Raw genomic sequence first — 19,806 nt, 5'->3', positions numbered from 1 at the left:
ACCTTGGGCAAGTTACTAACTTCGCTGTGCCCCCATGTCCTCATCTATACAAAAGGGATACTAGTTACCGTTCTCTCCTCACAGGGTTGGTGTGAGAATTAAATAAATACACCTAAAGGGCTTAGAAAGGTGTCTAGCGCCTGGTAAGCACTCTTAAGTACCGGCTCTTAAGGCACAGTCCTTGCCTCTCAAGAGCCCACAGTCTACAGTTGCCCCTGTCCACCTGACCCACGTGGCAGGCAGGGTCATCTGGGTCTTCTGGCACCTCGAGTGACCCATAGTTCCTGGCATCACAGGATGAACCGGGTGAAGTTCCAGTGTCACAGATTCACGTGTGACCCTGGACAAGTAAACTCCTACTCTCTGGATCTCACATGCATTTGTAAAGGAAGGAAGCTGGACCAAAAGTGACTTCCAAATCCCAACAAACTCCTTGTTCTGGGTAGTCCAAGTTGAAATTATGTCAGCTTGAGCAAGTCACTCAACCTCTCTGAGCTTGTTTCACCAGAAAAAGGGGATAATATTACTAACCACCTCCCAGGTTACGGCGAGGGTTCCCCAAGCCAACGCAAACCCCAAGCTTCTGCGCTGGCTGAGGGGAGGCCGCCTTTATAGTCACTCGCCTTTGCCATGCAGCGCAGGCGCGCTGGAGCCCGGACCGCGCTCGCCGAGCCTGCAGGTTCCCGACTTCCGGTTCCGAGGGGACCCAGAGGCGAGACTGAGACTAATGGCGGCGTCCATGAAGCAAGCCACCGGGGGCGTTGAAGAGACCGCGGCGGAAGAGGAACCGCGAGTTCTGGAACCCGGGGCCGCCCCATTCGGAAATTTCCCTCATTATTCCCGCTTCCACCCTCCAGAGCAACGGCTCCGCCTCCTGCCTCCAGAGCTGCTTCGCCGGCTCTTCCCTCAGAGTCCCGAGACAAGGCCGATCCTGGGGCTCGACGTGGGGTGTAACTCCGGGGTGAGTGACGGGGGAGGGATCGGACGTCGGTCGTGCCGAGAGGTTGGCAGCCTTCACATCCACTGGGGTTCCGGCCTGGGCGTGGCACCAGACCCCTCACAACTTTCCCAAAATGAGTTTAAAGGCGTAGTGTTCGACCCCGTGTTGCTGCTACCTCACCTCTAGGGTCCCAGCACCATCTCTTTTAGGAATCTTGGGGAGGAATCGTTTTCAACTACGTTCCGAATTCCTGCGTCCCCGCCTCCGCGCTTGCGGCCTCTTGGCAGAACGCCGGGTGGGAAGGGCCACTGTGCCTGGGCTTCCAGCGCTTGCCTCCTGTCCAGCGTGGCTGGCGACCTGGCTGGGGGAGAGGGGACTTCCCGAGACCCAAGTTTGGGAGCGTGGGGTTGGGATTGGTTTACTGGGAGCCAAGGGTGACAGAATCATGCCTGGAATTAAGATTAGTGTGAAACAGTGCAGAATGGACCCTGGAGCCAAGTGGATATTTATTTTAAAAGCAATCAGTTGGCTGAGTACAGTGAAGAAGATCGAGAAAGAAAATAAAGCACCCTGCGGGAGGAAGGCATTGCCACATTTTCTTACCGCAAAGTATTTTTAGGCGTAAGAATAATTATAGTCAAACCACAAGCAAAATAGCGAAATGTCTCTCTGACACCTATTTGTAGCCACTAGGATATCCTAGAGGAGCAGGCATTCTGACCCTATGATTACAAATGCTTCAAAAAGTTAGTACCCTCACTCCATTCCAGACCAGGAGTGGGAGGGGAGGAGGAGAATTTTATCGTGTTTCTGGCCTTAGGCAGAAGAGAATTTGGTAGAGGGTTGAGGGCTGTAGGCACAGGACTGGTAAATGGGAGGGAGACATTTGGACACAGGCTAAAAAGCTGGAATGAGCAGATGGGTGGGTGTCTGGCTGTCCCTTGCAGACATTTCTCTACTGTGATGATACAGCAAATCAAAGGGGAAAAGAGACTGGGTTTAAGACTTGGGATTTCATGAAAGGCATTAGGAAACTACAGGAGATTTTAAAGTTGAAAGTAGTATACGTGTACCTTAGGGGCCAGGACATAGTTGCAGTTAACTAGGGCAGTGGTTCCCAAACCTGGCTGTACATTTAGGGAGTTTTTTATTTTGCCTTTAAGAAAAGATGCTTGCACTTGATAAGACCAAAAAAAAAAAAAAATTTCAAAATACAAAGGGGCATATAGTAAAAAGCAAGTCTCTACTCCTGACCCTAAATCCTCTTCTCCTACACAATGGCAACTGCTGTTTATAATTTCTTGAGTATACACCTTATGTGTACACAAACATTTATGTATGTATAAATATCTCACCTCTTCTAGTTTTACAAATAATAGCACACTCTTTTGCACCTTGCTTTTCATTTAATAATTTGGAGATCACTCATGTCACTACAGTCTTTTTTAGCAGCTTCATAATATAGATGTGCGATAATTTGGAGGGTGCTTTGTTTTTAGAATTTTAGATTTTAGAAATTCCTAGGCCCTACTCTAGACCTACTGAATCAGGATCTTGGGGATTGAGCCCTTGAGTCTGTGTTTTCTTTTTTAAGCTTCCAGGGGTCTCTAAGATTGGGGAATTGAGGATGGAGAGGATTAAGAGATGTGGTAGAGGAGGGACTGATGTGATGAAATGACTGGTCAAACATGGGGCACACCCAAGATCAGCTAGGAGGAGGAAGACAGCAGAGAAATAAATAGAAAGATGGGGAGATATCTTTAAGCAGCATAATCTTCCTACTCAAAATGTGGTCCTTGAACTACAGCATCAGCATGACTTTGAAGTTTATTAGAAATACAGAATCTCCGCCCCCAACCCAGATCTACTAAATCAACATCTTTATTTTAATAAGATCCCTAGGTGATGTGTATGCCTATTGAAGTATGAGAAGCCTGGTATGGAGGAAAGAGCTTAATGTTGCCTAAATCTTGCCTAAATCCTGCCATGTAGTAACCATGTGACATTGGACAAGTCACTAGCCTCTGAACCATAATTTTTAAAATACAGGGTTTTTTGTGAACTATGCCACACATAGAGAAAAGTGCACAAAACATAAATTCACACTTTATGAATTATTATAAAGCAGACACCTTTATGACTACTGTCTATATCAAGAATAAAACATTGTCAGCTCCCCAGGAAGTCTGCCATATGCCTTTCCCTGCTCATAAACGCCCCTCTCCACCCAGAGAGCCCAACTCTTATTATTATTGTTTCCTTGCTTTTTTTTATAGCTTGCTATTTTTGTATCCGTAAACAGTGTAGTTTAATTTTGTCCATTTTCGAACTTCATATACATGGAAGCTTGCCATGTATTTTCTTTTGTGTCTTGCTTTTTTGCTCAGCATTATGTATTTGTGTGAGTCATCCATGTTGCTGCACTGAGCTGAATTCCTTCATTTTTAATTGCTATCTGGTATTCCATCTCAATCCATGCTACTATTATTGGACATCTGGATTGTTTCCAGCCACACTTTCTTCACCTGCACAAAGGGCATAAATATTTTCCTCACAGAATTGTTGCACAGAGCAAATGAGGTAGTGAATAGAAAAATGCCTTAAAAAAAACAGATTAGAACATGAATTTGAGTTAGTTATAATGGTTATAGAAGTCAAAGTTAGAGAAAGGAAATAGTGACTTGTTTAAGAGTCAAAAAGGTGCTAAGAGGGTGAAAATCACAAATCATTGGATTTGACTAGAAGGAGGTCAGCAGGTAACGGATGCAAAAGCAGAATAAGTCTCAGGAGGGGGTGGTGAAACATAACACACGTAGCAAAATTGAAGCTGTAGAGTGAAGGCTGACTGAAGACTTTGGAATGCAGACTTTCCCAACCACAGGTCTGAGAAGTAGATTTTTATAAGATGGTGCTTGCTCTGTTCTTCACCTTCCTGGCAAGGAGCACTGGTTATGCCCCTGAAATCTTTTCCTCCTCCCTGGGGTCTGAGATACTCAAAAAAAGAAAAAGATAGTGAGTTTACCAGCATATTACTTAAGCTGGAAAATACTGCTCTGGACTCCTTTGCTGCATCCATTGGGCTGTAACTTTCAACCACACAACCCATCAGTGTCAGGAAAGTATGGAGATGATGCATTACAGCTTGAGACTCCTGGAGGGCGCTGAGAGCCTGCTTTGTGGAAAACTTTTGGAGGGCAACCTCCTTAGGCTATAGTTTAACAACCTTACATCCTATAAAGCCAAGAGTAAGTGGCAGTCTCAATGGGAGGATAAGAGATATAGGTTTCTCTTCCATTCACTGGTTGAGAGCTGCAATGACAAAGCTCTTTTGGATTCCTCTAGGATCTGAGTGTGGCTCTATACAAACATTTCCTTTCCCTACATGATGGGGAGACCTGCTCAGATGCCTCAAGAGAACTCCATCTCCTCTGCTGCGACATAGATCCAGTCCTGGTGGAACGAGCTGAAAAAGAATGCCCTTTTCCGGATGGCTTGACCTTTATCACCCTGGACTTCATGAATCACAGGACCCGGAAAGTTCTCTTGAGCTCTTTCTTAAGCCAGTTTGGACGCTCAGTTTTTGATATTGGCTTCTGCATGTCAATAACCATGTGGATTCATCTGAACCATGGGGACCAAGGCCTTTGGGAGTTCCTGGCCCACCTTTCGTCCCTGTGCCGCTACCTCCTTGTGGAACCACAGCCCTGGAAGTGTTATCGGGCAGCTGCAAGGCGTCTCCGGAAGCTGGGCCTCCATGATTTTGACCACTTCCGCTCCCTAGCTATCCGAGGTGATATGGCCAATCAGATTGTGCAGATCTTGACCCAGGACCATGGCATGGAATTAGTATGCTGCTTCGGCAACACCAGTTGGGACCGAAGCCTTCTGCTCTTCAGGGCAAAACAAGCCACAGAGACTCATCCGATCCCTGAATCACTGATAGAAGAAGGGAAAGAAAGGAACAGAATAAGATTCTGGAGACAATGAGATGGGAGGGAGGATAGAGATATTGAAAGGGTTTTATGCAAAGAATTACGTTCACTTTCCTTAACTCCTGATAGTTAGGCAGCTTTAAAACTTGGCAGAAGCTTTTTAAATGTCCAGGACGTGCAATGAAAAGAATCAGTATCTTCCTCATTTGGGGGGATGATCCCTGAGGAGAATATACCTGTGGGGCAATGATCTGTCCTATCTGGAATGACCTAGAGAAAGTGATCCTGGTTCTGGGATATGCAAGGGGCTGCTTTTGGTGGTTATTTAGGAAGACTTAGACCAGGTTAGCCTTAGAATGTCCCTTCCCTGGGCTCCTGAAATCTGATCTGCCTTCTTCAGGTTTCTTCTAGACTTACTCATCCTGTCTATGAGACAAAACCTCACAATACAATCTGGAATGAAAAGTCACTGGCCTGGCTAAAGGAGAAGCTTTGGTAGGAGGAACATCTTTCCAGAGCAGGTCAAGTTTCCAACATGCCCAGGCTGAGCACAGCAGTTACAGATACAGTACTAACCAAGATGCATCGACTAGCATTTAAAAGATATTTAAAAGATTAAATTATGCACTCAAAATCCAACCGGTACAGATGAAATGAATGAAGTGGGATTGTATACAGTATATACAATTATATTTTATATATGATAAAAGTGACTTGAGTATGGTTGAGAATGCCCTGTGAATCTGGAGTAGAAAAGAAATTTCTGCCTTTAACCACTCTACCCATGGAGGTTTCACCTCAAGAAAAAGAACCTCACCCAAGCTCAAAACAGAAAACATGCCAGCGAGTAAGTTAATTCAGGACTTTTTTTTGTCAGTGTCCTCTGTCAAAGCACACCAGTATGGAGGTAGGGGGCATACACCAGTATGGGGGTGGGAATACGTGCAGAGAAGCCTACATAAAATGCAGCCTACAATTGGATGGCTACAGCGTCAGTGCTGTGGGATAGGTGTCACTGATGTCTGGCAGGTGTTGATTTTTAAAACACCCATGAGTCCACTTCAAGGGAAAGTGGAAGATAGAGAAGATTTGGTGGAGAGAAGATGGAAAAACAAAACATACCTAGCTAAGAAGGGAGATTGGATTGATGAGCTTCACAATCTCTAAGATCCTATTATTTTCTGAGTTGATGTTATAGAAGGAGGAACAGGGAACAAGAGAGTCTGAACCACCAATTAGAGGTTGGACTTCTTGAAGAAGTTCGTAGAAGTTCCTACTAAGGAATTTGAACTTTATGCAGAGAGAGCAGAAGCCAGAGCAGTTCCTAAATAATAGGAGGATGGAACCAAAACCTTCATTTAGGAAAACCAGTTTTTCTATTTTGTGCAGGATAATTGTATGGTTGGTGCCATTTCCAGTCTCAGTTAGACTCTAATACTACTTCTCAGTCTTTTTATATTGCTGCTCCTGATCACTTTTATCCTAGAGACTCTTCCAGACTTTTACCCTTCTGCAGGCAGGCTCTTGACTCTATTCCTGCTCCATTAATCTAAGCAGGTGACCTAACCACCAACTAGTGCCATTTTTGTTTACTGTGTCAGGAAGTCTTTTCTTGCCCTCAGTCTTGAACCCCTTCATCTTCCCTTGTTTTCACTTCTAAACTTACCCAGTGAGCTTTTACCCAAATAACCTCTGCTTAAGTTCCAGATCCCAACCTCTACTACCTCTCCCAAATTGTATTTTATTAAGGATTCCCTTGGTGTCTCCTTGGCCTCATTGAACCTTGCTGTCCACCTACCAACATGCTCAGTTCTCTCTCACCTTCAAAACCTCCAACTTTTCCTGTGTCCTATCTCCCTCTCAGCATTATGCAATCTCCATCTCTTCACCACCATACATGAGCAAAGCCCTTGAAAGAATACATGCCACCGCCTCTGCTCCCTCATCTCCCATTCATCAGTGGCCACCTGAATGCCATATTTTGAGGCCTCTTTCCAGTCTTCCTCCTGGGCCATGGAACCATTCAACACTATTGACTCCTTCCTTATTGAACCACGCTCCCTTTGATTCTCTGCCATTCTGTGCTATTATTCTCTTCCAATCTCTTAGTTTCTCTCTACAACTTAAGCAATTGGTTCACATTTTAATTTGCATAAGCATTACCTGGGGGAGTCCTGGATTCATCTCTAGAAGCTGTGATTCAGGTCAGAAATGGGGCTTAGGATTCTGGTTTGGTTTAATTTGGGTTTTTTTGCAATTTTTATTGTGGAAAAATATATGTAACATAGAATGTACAGTTTTAACTGTTTTTAAGTGTATATTCTGTGGCATTAAATACATTCACAATGAGGAATCTTTTTAACAGGCATGCCATATGATTATGATGCAAGTCGAAACAGACCACACTTTGACGCTTAGGGTCCCTTAGGGTCCATCCAGTCTTCTTCTACATTTTTTTCCTGGGGTGAGTTCCTCCACTCCCATACCTTTAACAACTACCTATATGCTAATAACCCCCAATAGTTATAAGCCCCACCTTCACAATTCCAGATTAATATTTTTCCTGTTTTGTAGTCATACTCCCCTAGATAGTTCTTTGGCACCTCAAATTCAACATATCCCAAAAGCAAACTCATTACCCTCATTCCAAACCTAATCCTATCTCAATTGTTGGCATCCACCCATTGCTCAAGCTTCAAACTTCAGTTAATTCTCCTCATTTATACTTCCCACACTGAAACAGTCACAAAGTCCAGTGAATTCTACCAATAACATGTAAGTTCCACTTATTTCATCCATGTGGCTGATGCCTACCAAAGGTTTCTATGTTAAATCCTCTACCCTCCAATCCGTTCTGTCTTGCTGCTAGTGTTCCCTTTCTCAAATATCTAGCTATGCTAGTATTATGCTTAAAAACCTTCAGTGGTTTCCTAGTGCCTAGAGTCCTGTCCTTTATCCAGTGCCTAAACCAATATTGTTCAATAAGGTAGCCGCTTGCTATTTAAATTTAAATTAAGGAAAATGAAATAAAATTTAAAATTCAGCTCCTCCGTCCTACTAGCCACATTTCAGGTGTTCAGTAGCCCTGTGTGACTAGTGACTACCTTATTGGACAGCACAGATATAGAAAATTTCCATTGTTGCAGCAAGTTGTATAGGACAGTGCTAGTCTTCATGCCTTTCCTCTACACATCAGCCACACTGAACTTCTTAGCACAAACTCCTGCTTTCCTTCTCTCTCCCCTAACTCTCCCACTTTGCAATGTGGTTCAACTGTTTGTCCTAAAAATGGCTCAGATGTTACATTTTCTCAAAAATCTTCCCCAACTCCTATAGCAGTTTGCATTTGTTACTATATTCTAGTGAGGACTTTGCAAAGAGGCCTCTATCACAGTGTTTACCTCATCATATTATAATTGTTTCTGTGCCTCTTCCCCACCACCAGGAGACTGAGCTCCTCAAGCCCAACTTATTTTTGTATACCTAAGCCTAGCTCAATGTCTGACACATGGCAGGCAGCTGAGAATTACTTGTTGAATGAATATATGAGTGAACAAAAAAGAAATGCACCCGAATTCAAGTACTGAGAAGAAAAGGGAGATCTATGATTGGGCAAAAGACTGCCCAGGATACTGTAAAAATGGGGAGAAATTAGAAAGTCGAGAGGAGGATAAGGTTAGCCTTTGGCATGGATTTTTTTTTTTTTTTTTTTTTTTTAAATTATTATTTATTTATTTGTTTATGGCTGTGTTGGGTCTTCGTTTCTGTGCGAGGGCTTTCTCTAGTTGTGGCAAGCGGGGGCCACTCTTCATCGCGGTGCGCGGGCCTCTCACTATCGCGGCCTCTCTTGTTGCGGAGCACAGGCTCCAGACGCGCAGGCTCAGTAGTTGTGGCTCATGGGCCCAGTTGCTCCGTGGCATGTGGGATCTTCCCAGACCAGGGCTCGAACCCTTGTCCCCTGCATTGGCAGGCAGATTCTCAACCACTGCGCCACCAGGGAAGCCCTGGCATGGATTTTTGAGTTATGTTTCCCAAACATCTTTGAGATAAGACGTCCATTTCAAGGCCTTCATTATTGATAGTTTGGGAGAGGACAGTGGATAAAGACTAGATGTAAAAATTTGGAAGTCATTCACATAGAATGATTGAGATTTAATGAGTAGTAAATTTAAAAAGTAAGTGGATATAATAGGAGGGGACAAGATCCTAGGCTTGGGGGCTGCTAATACTTCTTGAGTGAGGAAGAAAGGAAGAACCAAAAGAGGTCTGGTTAGGGCTTCCCTGGTGGCACAGTGGTTAGGAATCTGCCTGCCAATGCAGGGGACACGGGTTCAAGCCCTGGGCTGGGAAGATCCCACATGCTGCGGAGCAGCTAAGCCTGTGTGCCACAACTACTGAGCCTGCGCTCTAGAGCCCGCGAGCCACAACTACTGAAGCCCATGTGCCTAGAGCCAGTGCTCCACAAGAGAAGCCACTGCGTTGAGAAGCCCACGCACCGCAACAAAGAGTAGCCCCCACTTGCCACAACTAGAGAAAGCCCGTGCGCAACAACGAAGGCCCAACGCAGCCAAAAATAAATAAATAAATAAATTTTGTTAAAAAGGAAAAATAAGAGGTCCGGTTAGAAACAGGAAAATAAGAAAACAGAAAAAGATAATAATATAGCACCGTGTGCCAGACAACAGAACTTTTAAAATCCTTAACCCTATGGGGTAGATACTATTATCATCCTCATTTTGCAGATGTTGGAACTGAAGCACACACAGGTTAAGTGACTCTCCCAAGGTCACATACCTTGTAAGTGGCAGAGCTGGGCTTACCTAAGCAGTGTAGCTGCAGAGACTGGGCCTTGGCTACTATGCCTTGAAATGTCATAGAAATCAAGACTGAGAAGAGACTCCAGAGAGCCAGTGTAAAAGAGCATGGACCTTGGAGTTACTGTGCTTCCTCAAATTATGTGTTCAGACCTGGGAATAAGAGACCCAGCCAGGCCACTCTTAGCTATCCCTGATGTTCTTAGAATTCCCCTCGCAGAAATCAGGCCTAATTCTAGGTTGAGTACCTAGCAGCACCCCTGCTGCTGCCTACCAATTAAATAGGCACATATAGCAAACATAGACACTCTTACGTTTCCATAAGTCCTAACTACCCTCTTACTGTACCCTTGACTTGACAGCAACCCTGACCTTCCCCTGAATTCCCAATCTGCCCCTAGCTTTGACTTCTGGGTAGGACCTCAAAAAACTGGGTTTCATGCTCAGGAGGTAGGGATTCCAAGGCCAACTCTAGGATGTATTAAGATCCCAAGATCAGTTAGATCCTCTTCAGCCTTCTGGGATTGAGTTTGGCCTGGGAGCAGAGCAGTGGAAAGAACATCAGGTTTGGAATCAGGATCTGCCAGTAACTTATTGTATGACCACCCTATTCAATTCATTTAACCTTTCTGAGCCTCAGTTTACTCATCTGTACAACTGAAATAACAAGACCTTCCTTTTCCTATGCCCAAATGTGCTAAAGGATATGAAGGTAATTTGCAGAATATGGATTGTTAAACAAAGTGCTGTTACATTCTAAGCATGCTACAGACCACAACCATGCCTGTTAGATCAAAGACTTACGAGAAAAACATCTCATCTCTGTAGAAAACATGCATCTTACTATTTCAAATAATTTGTTTTTTAAGATGAGGGAGTAGTGAGTAGCTCAACTTCAGCCTACAGAGCATTTTAAAGGAAGCAGCGCTGGGAGGGAGAGAGTGATCATTGCTAATGGAAATGAGGTTTATGATGGTTGCAGAGTGATAACAGTGATTATAGACATGAATTTACCTACTTCTCTGTAGATCTTAATTTAAGAACACTTTGACACCTTGTGAACCTGCTGGTGCTCTCTCCCTTCACCAAGGCAGTGCAAAGAAATATATATGTTGCTGTGGCAGGCTGAATACTGGTCCTCCAAAATGTCCACATCCTAATCCCTGGAACCTGTGAACGCTACCTTAGATAGCAAAACGGACTTTGTAGATGTGTACAGTTGTGTAGATTACGGATCTTGATTAAGGATTTTGAGATCAAGAGATTAATCTGGATTATCAGGGTTGGCCCTAAATGTAATAACAAGTGTCCTTATAAGAGGAAGGCAAAGGGAGATTTGACCACAGTAGATGTCATGACAGAAGCAAGAGGTTGGAGTAATGTAAGCAAGGGCTGCAAGCCAAGAAATGTAGTTAGAAAAGGCCAGGAAATGGATTCTCTCCAGAAGCCTCCAGAAGGAATGCAGCCCTGCCAATACCTTGATTTTAGACTTCTGATCTGTAAGAGAATAAATCTGTGTTGTTTTAAACCACTAAGTTTGTGATGATTTGTTACAGCAGGAACAGGAAACCAACACAGGTACTCTGACTACAATGAGACTAGGCTACACGCCAAGCAGCACCAGTCCCGGGTAACTCCTGATGGCAGGAAACAGCCACAGCGACCAAAGGAACAGGCTGGGGCTCCACCTACACGGGTAACTGAGGAATCTTCGATCAGTAAAAGCTTTGGGAGATCCTTCAGCATCTGAACCCGACCTCTTCCCTCCAACATTTCTATTGGCTGAGCAGTTACCTGACGTGTTGGGAGGAACTGTTGTATTTGAAGTCTGTAGCTGTTAGTTTCAAAAAAGATGTGTAAATAGTGCTTATAACAATGAGGTCTCGGTACCAAGAAGGTAATGCTTGTGTAATGGCCTAGGAGAGCCCTTGGAGATGGTAAGAATATCTTTGGCTTCAAGAAAAGATCATCTTTATCCTCAAAACAGCCTAATTTAGGAACCAACACCAAACATGACAAGAGACTTACTGAGGGACAAGAATGAAGAATGGTCCTGGATATACTTTAAATATACAGATATGTAATCCAGTATATTAGAAAATTAGCATTTCAACATGCAGTCAATATAAAAATTATTAATGAGATGTTATATTATTTTTTTAATACCATCTTCAAAATCTAGTGTGTATTTTATACTTACAGCTCATCTCAATCTGGACTAGCCACATTTCAGATGCTTATTAGTCACATGTGGCTAATGCTACACATTTATGGCAAATCAAAAAGTAATTTATCAAGTTCCTGCCATATACCCAGCATGCTTTTAGCTGCTGTGGAGGGTAAAGAAAAATCAGTTAGACAAACCGGGACTTCTAAAGGTTAGATTTGATTCTTTTAGCAACTATGTTAAAGTTGAGGAGAAAAGGAGAGGCTCATACATGGTAGCATGTGATCATGTGAGCTTCAGAAAAGGAAAAATCTTTGTGGACTACAATGGGCATGGAAGAATTTCTGGAGCGTATGGGATTTGAGCTGTCCCTGAAAGTCATATCTGCAGGTTCTGCATCCACAGATTTAACCAACCATGGATCAAAAATATTTGGGGAAAAAAATTCCAGAAAGTTCCAAAAAGCAAAACTTGAATTTGCTGTGCACCTCTGGCATAGCATTTACATTGTACTTACAACTATTTATGTAGCATTTACATTATATTAGTTATTATATGTAATCTAGAGATGATTTAAAGTATAAGGGAAGATGTGCATAGGTTATATGCAAATAGTACATTTTATATGAGGGACTTGAGCATCCATGGATTTTGGTATCAATTGGGGTCTTGGAACTAATTGCCTATGGCTACCAAGGGACAGCTGTATAGCTTTTGCAATGATAACAAGAGGGACAGGAGCATGCCCTATGAGCCATGTAGAAAGGAACCTCTCTGCAAAGGTACACAGGAATGTGTGTTTTGTACATTGAAAACAGAAAGGACTGGCTGGTCTAGAATGGAGATGTCATTCTGAGCAGCAGTGAGAAATAACAGTGGTCTTTGCCATTTAAATAGATTCTGGATGGAATATTTATTTATTATTTTAAAATATTTTAAAATTAATTTTTATTAGAGTATAGTTGCTTTACAGTGTTGTGTTAGTTTCTGCTATACAGCAAAGTGAGTCGGCTATACATATACATATATCCCCTCTTTTTTGGATTTCCTTCCCATTTAGGTCACCACAGAGCATTGAGTAGAGTTCCCTGTGCTATACAGTTAGGTTCTCATTTATTATCTATTTTATTTATTTATTTATTTTTTAAAGAGAAACGCTTCCAGTTAAGGCATTTGTGCTTTTTTTTTTTTTTTTTTTTAATATTTATTTATTTAGGCTGCGCCAGGTCTTAGTTGCGGCATGCAGGATCTAGTTCCCCGACCAGGGATTGAACCCCAGGACCCCTGCATTGGGAACACTGAGTCTTACTCACTGGACCACCAGGGAAGTCCAGTTATCTATTTTATATATAGTAGTGTATATATGTCAATCCCAATTTCCCAATTCATCCCACCCCCTTCCCCCCACCGGTAAGCCATATGTCCATTCTCTACATCTGTGTCTTGATTTCTGCTTTGCAAATAAGTTCATCTGTATCATTTTTCTAGATTCCACATATAAGTGATATTATATGGTATTTGTTTTTCTCTTTCTGACTTACTTCACTCTGTATGACAGTCTCTAGGTTCATCCATGTCTCTGCTGGATGGAATATTTAAAGTAAAAAGAAAACCGTAAGCATACTAGAGAAAAAAGGTAATTTAAAAAATTGGAGTATATCCTAAACACAAAAAAAACAAAAGCCATAAAGAAAAAGATCAATAAATTTGACTACCTAAGGCAAAGGAAAAAAAAATTCCAATAAACTCACATGATAAACTCCCAACTAGAAACACTATTGGCAATACATGTGACAAAGGGCAAATTTCATTATAATACAACCAACTCTTATATATCTATTAGAAAAAGACATTCACAGAAAATGATAATGGCAGATAAACACCTGAAAATTTGTTTAATCTCTCTGTTTTTTTTTTTTTTTTTGGCTGCGTTGGGTCTTCCTTGTGGTGCACGGGCTTCTCATTGCTATGGCTTCTCTTGTTGCAGAGCACGGACTCTAGGCGCACAGGTTTCAGTAATTGTGGCTCTCAGGCTCAGTAGTTTTGGCTCGTGGGCTCTAGAGCTCAGGCTCAGTAGTTGTGGCACACGGGCTTAGTTGCTTCACAGCACGTGGGATCTTCCCAGACGAGGGCTCGAACCCGTGTCCCCTGCACTGGCAGGTGGATTCATAACCACTGTGCCAACAGGGAAGTCCCATACTCCCTGGCTTTAGTTACCACCTATGATCTGATGTTCTGATGACTCACAAATGTCTTAGTCCAGATATCTCTAGTCCAGATATCTCTTCTGAGCTTCAGAATTATTTATCCAACATCATCGTATATTAGTACTTCCCAACATTTCCCACATCATGGCACGCATAGAAAATGATGGTGTTTTCGTGGCAGTCCACCTTACTGAGACTGCTGTTTGTTGGAGGGAGCTTGTGCTGCTCTGAGTGTTGAGAAGATCAACATGCAGCACATCTGTAACCTCTTCCTGAGGCACAACAGTTGGGAAGCTCTGACCTCTTGGATAGACATTTCCACTTGGACGTCTCCCAGGCATTTCATTGTCAACATGTTTGGAAGAGAGTATATCATCTCCCAAACCTGCTCTTCTTCAGGTGTTTGATATTTCAGTGATTGGCCCAAAGGTCTTGGCTTAGCACTCTGCTTCCCTCTACTTCCAATCCCAAGACCTCCTGACTTTAATACTATTTATTTCTTGAAGTCATCTCCTCTCCATCATCACTATCATTTTTCTAGTCCAGAGCACATCGTTTCTCATTTTTCCCAATTACTACAAAAACTTTCTGTCTGGTCTCCCTGACTTCAATCTTGCTCTCTCTTATCTGTTCTCCACACTGCAACCACAGCGATCTTTTTAAAATGCAGTTCTAATCATGACACCTCCTTGCTTAAAACCATTCAAAGGCTCTGCATTGCTTTTAGAATAAAGTATGATCATCTCCCTACTTACCTTTTCAATCTTATTGCTTATCATACCCCACATGAATTCTTTATTTGGTAGCTAATACTATATGCACAGTGCCTGGGATACAGTAAAGACTCAATAAGAATTTTCGAATAATGAAAATGAGAAAGGGGTTCAAGGACCTAAGCAGATCCATCATATCTGTACCAGGTATGAGGTTTCAAAGCACATACTGGCAATGCTGTCAGAACCCAAGGAACATGTTGTCCTATGTAGAAGTAAGCAGCACTAGCAAAGATCTATTCCTATTCAGCAAATGGACCAAATAATAGCCTCTTCCCGGCTCCTTTCTTCCTCTTAGTGAGCAGGAAAGACGTCAAGAATGCACTCAGAGGACTTCCCTGGTGGTTGAGTGGTTAAGACTCCCTAGTTGGGGAACTCAGATGCCACATGCTGCGTGGTGCGGCCAAAAAAAAAGAGAATGCCCTCAGAGTCAATCCAACCTGGAGAATAGTCAGACTATTAAAATCTTTTGAGAGGTCAGTTACCAACCTGACCATCTCCTGATGTCAGGAATTCTAAACTGGGGTCAGTTCATCAACCAATGTAACACAGTAGCCAAATGGCTACAATGCCAAACTGAGGAATGAAGATGCTCCAACACTGAATGAAGGAACACATAGTATTGAAGCAGAGGACCCCATTCAAAGTACTGATGTGAGCAGTGAGGGCATGGCTCTCTGAGATGCCATTGACCAGTCATTCATCAGCACTATCTGTACCATTAGACCATGCCACCAAACTGGTTTGTTACCAACAGCTTGCAGCAACCAGAGACCTAAAAGGCCTAGCTTGTTTTGTAACACAGATAACTCAAGTAAAGAACAATTTATGATTAGTGGTATATAACAAGGTGGAAAACCAACATTGGAACTTCAGTGTAATTTTTAATAAGTGAATAATACAACTAAGTGTGGTAATTAAAGTGTGTTGGGCCTCATCAAAGACAGAAAGCATGGAGCAATGGTAGCTAAACTTCTTTCACCTCCTGTCAGTGAAGATAAAGGTCTGTGAAGCATAGAGAATCTGCCCAAATCTGAATGTCTAAACTTTCAAGAGTGCAAGAGCCTTTAAGTTAAGGAGAATAGGTACTTGTTCTGACAAGTGCAGATGTTCCAGCTGTGTTTATTAAACAGGGGCGAACATCTGAATGTAAAGTAAAAAATCATCTACATGGTTTGTTTGCTTCCCAAAATTTAGTTATTTGGAAACATCCAAAAATAGTTAGAAATGCCTGGCAGACTCTTAAGGTTTTTCTACTCCATGGCTTTGGAATGCAACAGATGAGTGGACTTTTACTGGACTTTTAAGCCCTTGGAGGAAACGATCATGTGTAATTTTTGTTGTAAACCCAGGACTGGGACACGGATTCCTATTCAATAAATGTTAGATGATTGAATGAATAGAATTAATCAGTGCTGCAGGATTCCAAATATGCCACTAGCTATAATCAAGAAATAAGGTGAGCTTTCTCAAAATGAAAACACATTCACAAAAAGATTTGCACAAGAATATTTAGAGCAGCCTTATTCATGATAGCCCCAAACTGGAAACACCCAAATATCCATCAATTGGAGAATGGATAAACAAATTACAATATATTCATACAATGGACTGTTACTCAGCAATATAAAAGAATAGACTACACATGGCTGAATCTCAAAAACGTTACTAAGCTAAAGAATATAGACACAAAAGAGTACATACTGTATGATTCCACTTATGTGAAACTCAAGAACAGACAAAACCATGGTGATAAAATTCAGGAAGTTGCAGGGGGTGGGTGTTGGTAGGTGCAGGGTAACTGACTATACAGGGGAATGAAGGAATTCTTTGGGGTGATGGTTCGGTATCTTGTTTGGGGGGGGTTACATAAGTGTATATATTATTGTTGAAATTCACCAAACAAAACACCCAAGATCTGCATTTTCTTGTATGTTAAGGATAAATCAATTTTAAAAATTGTTTTAAAGCAAAGGTGAGGGAGCTGGTGGGAGTAACCTCCACGACATCTTCTAGGCTCCAATAATCACTATCCTCAGGCATTCTTTTCATGAAGCTACCTCTATACTCAAGAATCCAAAATGACTTATTTATTTATTTATTTACGGCTGTGTTGGGTCTTTGTTTTTGTGCGAGGGCTTTCTCTAGTTGCGGCAAGTGGGGGCCCCTCTTCATTGCGGTGCGCGGGCCTCTCACTATCGCGGCCTCTCTTGTTGCGGAGCACAGGCTCCAGACGCGCAGGCTCAGTAATTGTGGCTCACGGGCCCAGCCACTCTGCGGCATGTGGGATCTTCCCAGACCAGGGCTCGAACCCGTGTCCCCTGCATTGGCAGGCAGATTCTCAACCACTGTGCCACCAGGGAAGCCCCCAAAATGACTTTTTAAAATCACCTCTCCTGTCAAATCCATATCCTTATTCTGATCTCCTCCATACAAAACTTCCTCCATTAACTTCTCCCACTTCCCACCCTACCAATGTTCTCTGCTCACTGTCCCATGCAGATAATTTGCTCTTTCCTACCTGAATCTCCTTGTGTCCTTACTTCACCTGGATCCTATTCAAGTTCTCTCTGCCCTTCAAATCCCATTTTAAATTAAGGAGCCTCCTTCAGAGAGGCACTCTTGGTCAATTCTAGCCAATTTGAGCACTCTATGTTCCCTGAGCTTTTATGTTCATTTATTGGATAATATGGTGCTTTAATACATCCTGTGTATACCCGCAATAGAAGCAATTTTAATAAAATGAGCAGAGCCTGTGGCTAGGGATCCCTTTGTATTTCTCTGCAGAACCCCCTTCAGAACCTGCACTAAGGGGCCAGATTGTGAAGATTATATGGTATCCAGACAAGGGCAAATAATTGTTTAACCAAGGACCAATGAGAATGATATCGAAGGGAGCTCTGAGGCCCTACAGGGACCTAGGTGGGCTGTTTGCTTTTCCTCCTTCAAGCACGCAGTTAGTTCAGCAGGGAAGGAACTCGCCCCCACTGAGACAGCAAGTGGCTGAGAGCAAAATTGTATCCTTTTTCTGGTCAGCCTTCCCTCCTCCTCAACCAGTGAGGAAAAGGCCAGCACTGCTCTGAGAGGCGCAGAGCCTGTTCCCAGCGCCCAGGTTTCCATATTGCTGCAAGGACCCGATCTGGGAGGAAGAAAAGGGAGATGGGAGCATTTAAGGCCAAGCAGTCACTCAAGCCTCTTCCCTTAGATTTACACCCAACACGTATGCAGGAAGGCAAATTACAAACACCGACGCTCACAATCACATATACACGTGCACGCCCAGCCCTACAGAAGCAGACACGCATGCCCACGGGTCCGCGTGCACCTACTTAGTTTTCTCTGCTATAGATGCCCCCCATTCCACCCCCGCTTGGCCCAGCCCGGCTTCTCCTACCCCGGCACTGGGGAGGTTTACCGGGCCCGACCCGGCCAGGTCTGGGAAGTCTGTTTCGCTATAGGGGGGAGGGGAGGTCCTTTCCTCCAGGGCGGAAGCGGCGCGCTCGGGCCGGGCGGACCGAGCTCTCGTCCTGGGAACATCTGGAGGGGGCTGGGAGGGGCGCGCATCCAGGGTGAACGTGGATTGGCTGCGCGGGAGGGGGAGGCGGGGTCTGAGCGAGGGGCGGGGCTCACTGGCCCCTTTAAAGCCTTGACATCAAGAGGCGGCCCCAGCACCCCCCTTTTTCTCTGCCCCCCGCCCCCGAGCCGCGGCCATGGACCTGGCGGATCCGGCCTGCCCTGGCCCAGCTCAACACCTGATTTCGGTGAGTTCTGGGCCCACTTGCGATTTAAAGGGCGGCGAGGCGAGTGGGGGGTGTCTGTAAGCCCGGGCTAGGGGTGAGAGATATGGAGGGTAAGGCTCTCGTGGCAGCCTTGGGTCGGAGAGGGCGGCGCGGCTTCCTGCCGGACCTCGCTGGCCTCCCCTCCCTCCCGCCTCACTCACGCCGAGGGGTCCGGCCGCGACTCTGTCCACCCCCACCCCACCCCCTCCCGCCCCTCGCGCCATCCTCGCGCACACTCCGTGGCCCCGGAAGGGAAACTTTCCGGAGAGGGGGATGTTCCGGGGGCCGGTCTACCGCCCCCTTTGAAAGCACTGACCTTGCCCCAGCTGCGCACCCCACCCCACCCGCATCCCATCGTACGGGTGCCGCTTAGCGGTGCCGGGTTGTTGCGCGGGGGAGGCTCTCCCCAAAGCGCAGGCGCGTAGACGAGCCTCGGGCTTCTCTTCGCACTCCTTGCTGTCTCCGTGGCCTGGGGCGGTAGGGTGTGGGAGAGGTGGGGGGAGGCGGAGAGATCGGGGTCTCCCGGAACGACCCTTCAGTGGCTCTGAGGGACTGCGGGAAGGAGAAGGGTAGCCGGGCGGGCTGAACACTAAAGAGAGGCTGAGGAAGGGAGAAGGGCTGGGCAGGGAGTGAAGCTAGGACAGCTCTTGCAGGAAAGGCTCTCTGGGTCCTGGCTGCGGTGCCAGAAGAATGCAGAGAATTTATCTGTGCCCGACACTCCACTGGCCTAGGCCGACTAGGAAAGCGGCTGTCTGAACCCCAGCCCCCGTGGTCTCTCCAACCCTGGCACTGCCCCAAGGGCACGGAGGACCCTTACCTCCCACAGGCCTGGTTTTCCAGGTGTCTCAGCGCTATCCACCAGCCTGTGCAGCTGCTACTTCTTAAATGCCTGCCTTCCTGAGTAGCCAGGGGTCTTAGGCTGCCCGGTTGTCTGGCTGTAAAGGCAATGCTTCTATGCCCTCCCTACCACTGCTCTCCCTCCCCCACAGGTCCTCCTGCTTAAGCACAGTTGTCTGCCAGAGATAGTGGTGGAAACAAATGCCTGGGACAGGTGTGGTCCTGGAGGACAGTAGCTAAGGGTCAGTGTCTAATGGTTCTGTGGGCAGTACTTGGGGGAAAGTGAACCTAGCCCAATTGCCCTGTTGCAGACCCTCTCTTGCAAGATATGCCAGCTGACTCAGAGACTCCTTGTCT

General features: G+C 44.7%; 2 protein-coding genes across 2 annotated transcripts in view; both read left to right on the top strand.

Annotated features, from left to right (window-relative positions):
- Positions 1-682: 682 nt before the first annotated feature.
- Positions 683-5,595, top strand: BCDIN3D (BCDIN3 domain containing RNA methyltransferase). Its single transcript, XM_036865622.1, has 2 exons — positions 683-961; positions 4,283-5,595. The coding sequence occupies exons 1-2, from the start codon at positions 728-730 to the stop codon at positions 4,925-4,927; spliced, it is 879 nt and encodes a 292-aa protein (XP_036721517.1). The 5' UTR covers positions 683-727; the 3' UTR covers positions 4,928-5,595.
- Positions 5,596-18,492: 12,897 nt separating this feature from the next.
- The window catches only part of NCKAP5L (NCK associated protein 5 like), a 30,655-nt gene continuing 29,341 nt past the window's right edge, over positions 18,493-19,806 (top strand). Inside the window, 1 exon segment of the mRNA XM_036865621.1 lies at positions 18,493-18,594. The gene's annotated coding sequence lies outside the window, so the exon portion shown is untranslated.

The sequence above is a fragment of the Balaenoptera musculus genome, chromosome 10 (genome assembly GCF_009873245.2).
Source record: "Balaenoptera musculus isolate JJ_BM4_2016_0621 chromosome 10, mBalMus1.pri.v3, whole genome shotgun sequence".
In the NCBI taxonomy this organism is placed as follows: domain Eukaryota; kingdom Metazoa; phylum Chordata; class Mammalia; order Artiodactyla; family Balaenopteridae; genus Balaenoptera; species Balaenoptera musculus.
This window is presented reverse-complemented; position numbering and strand designations above follow the sequence as displayed.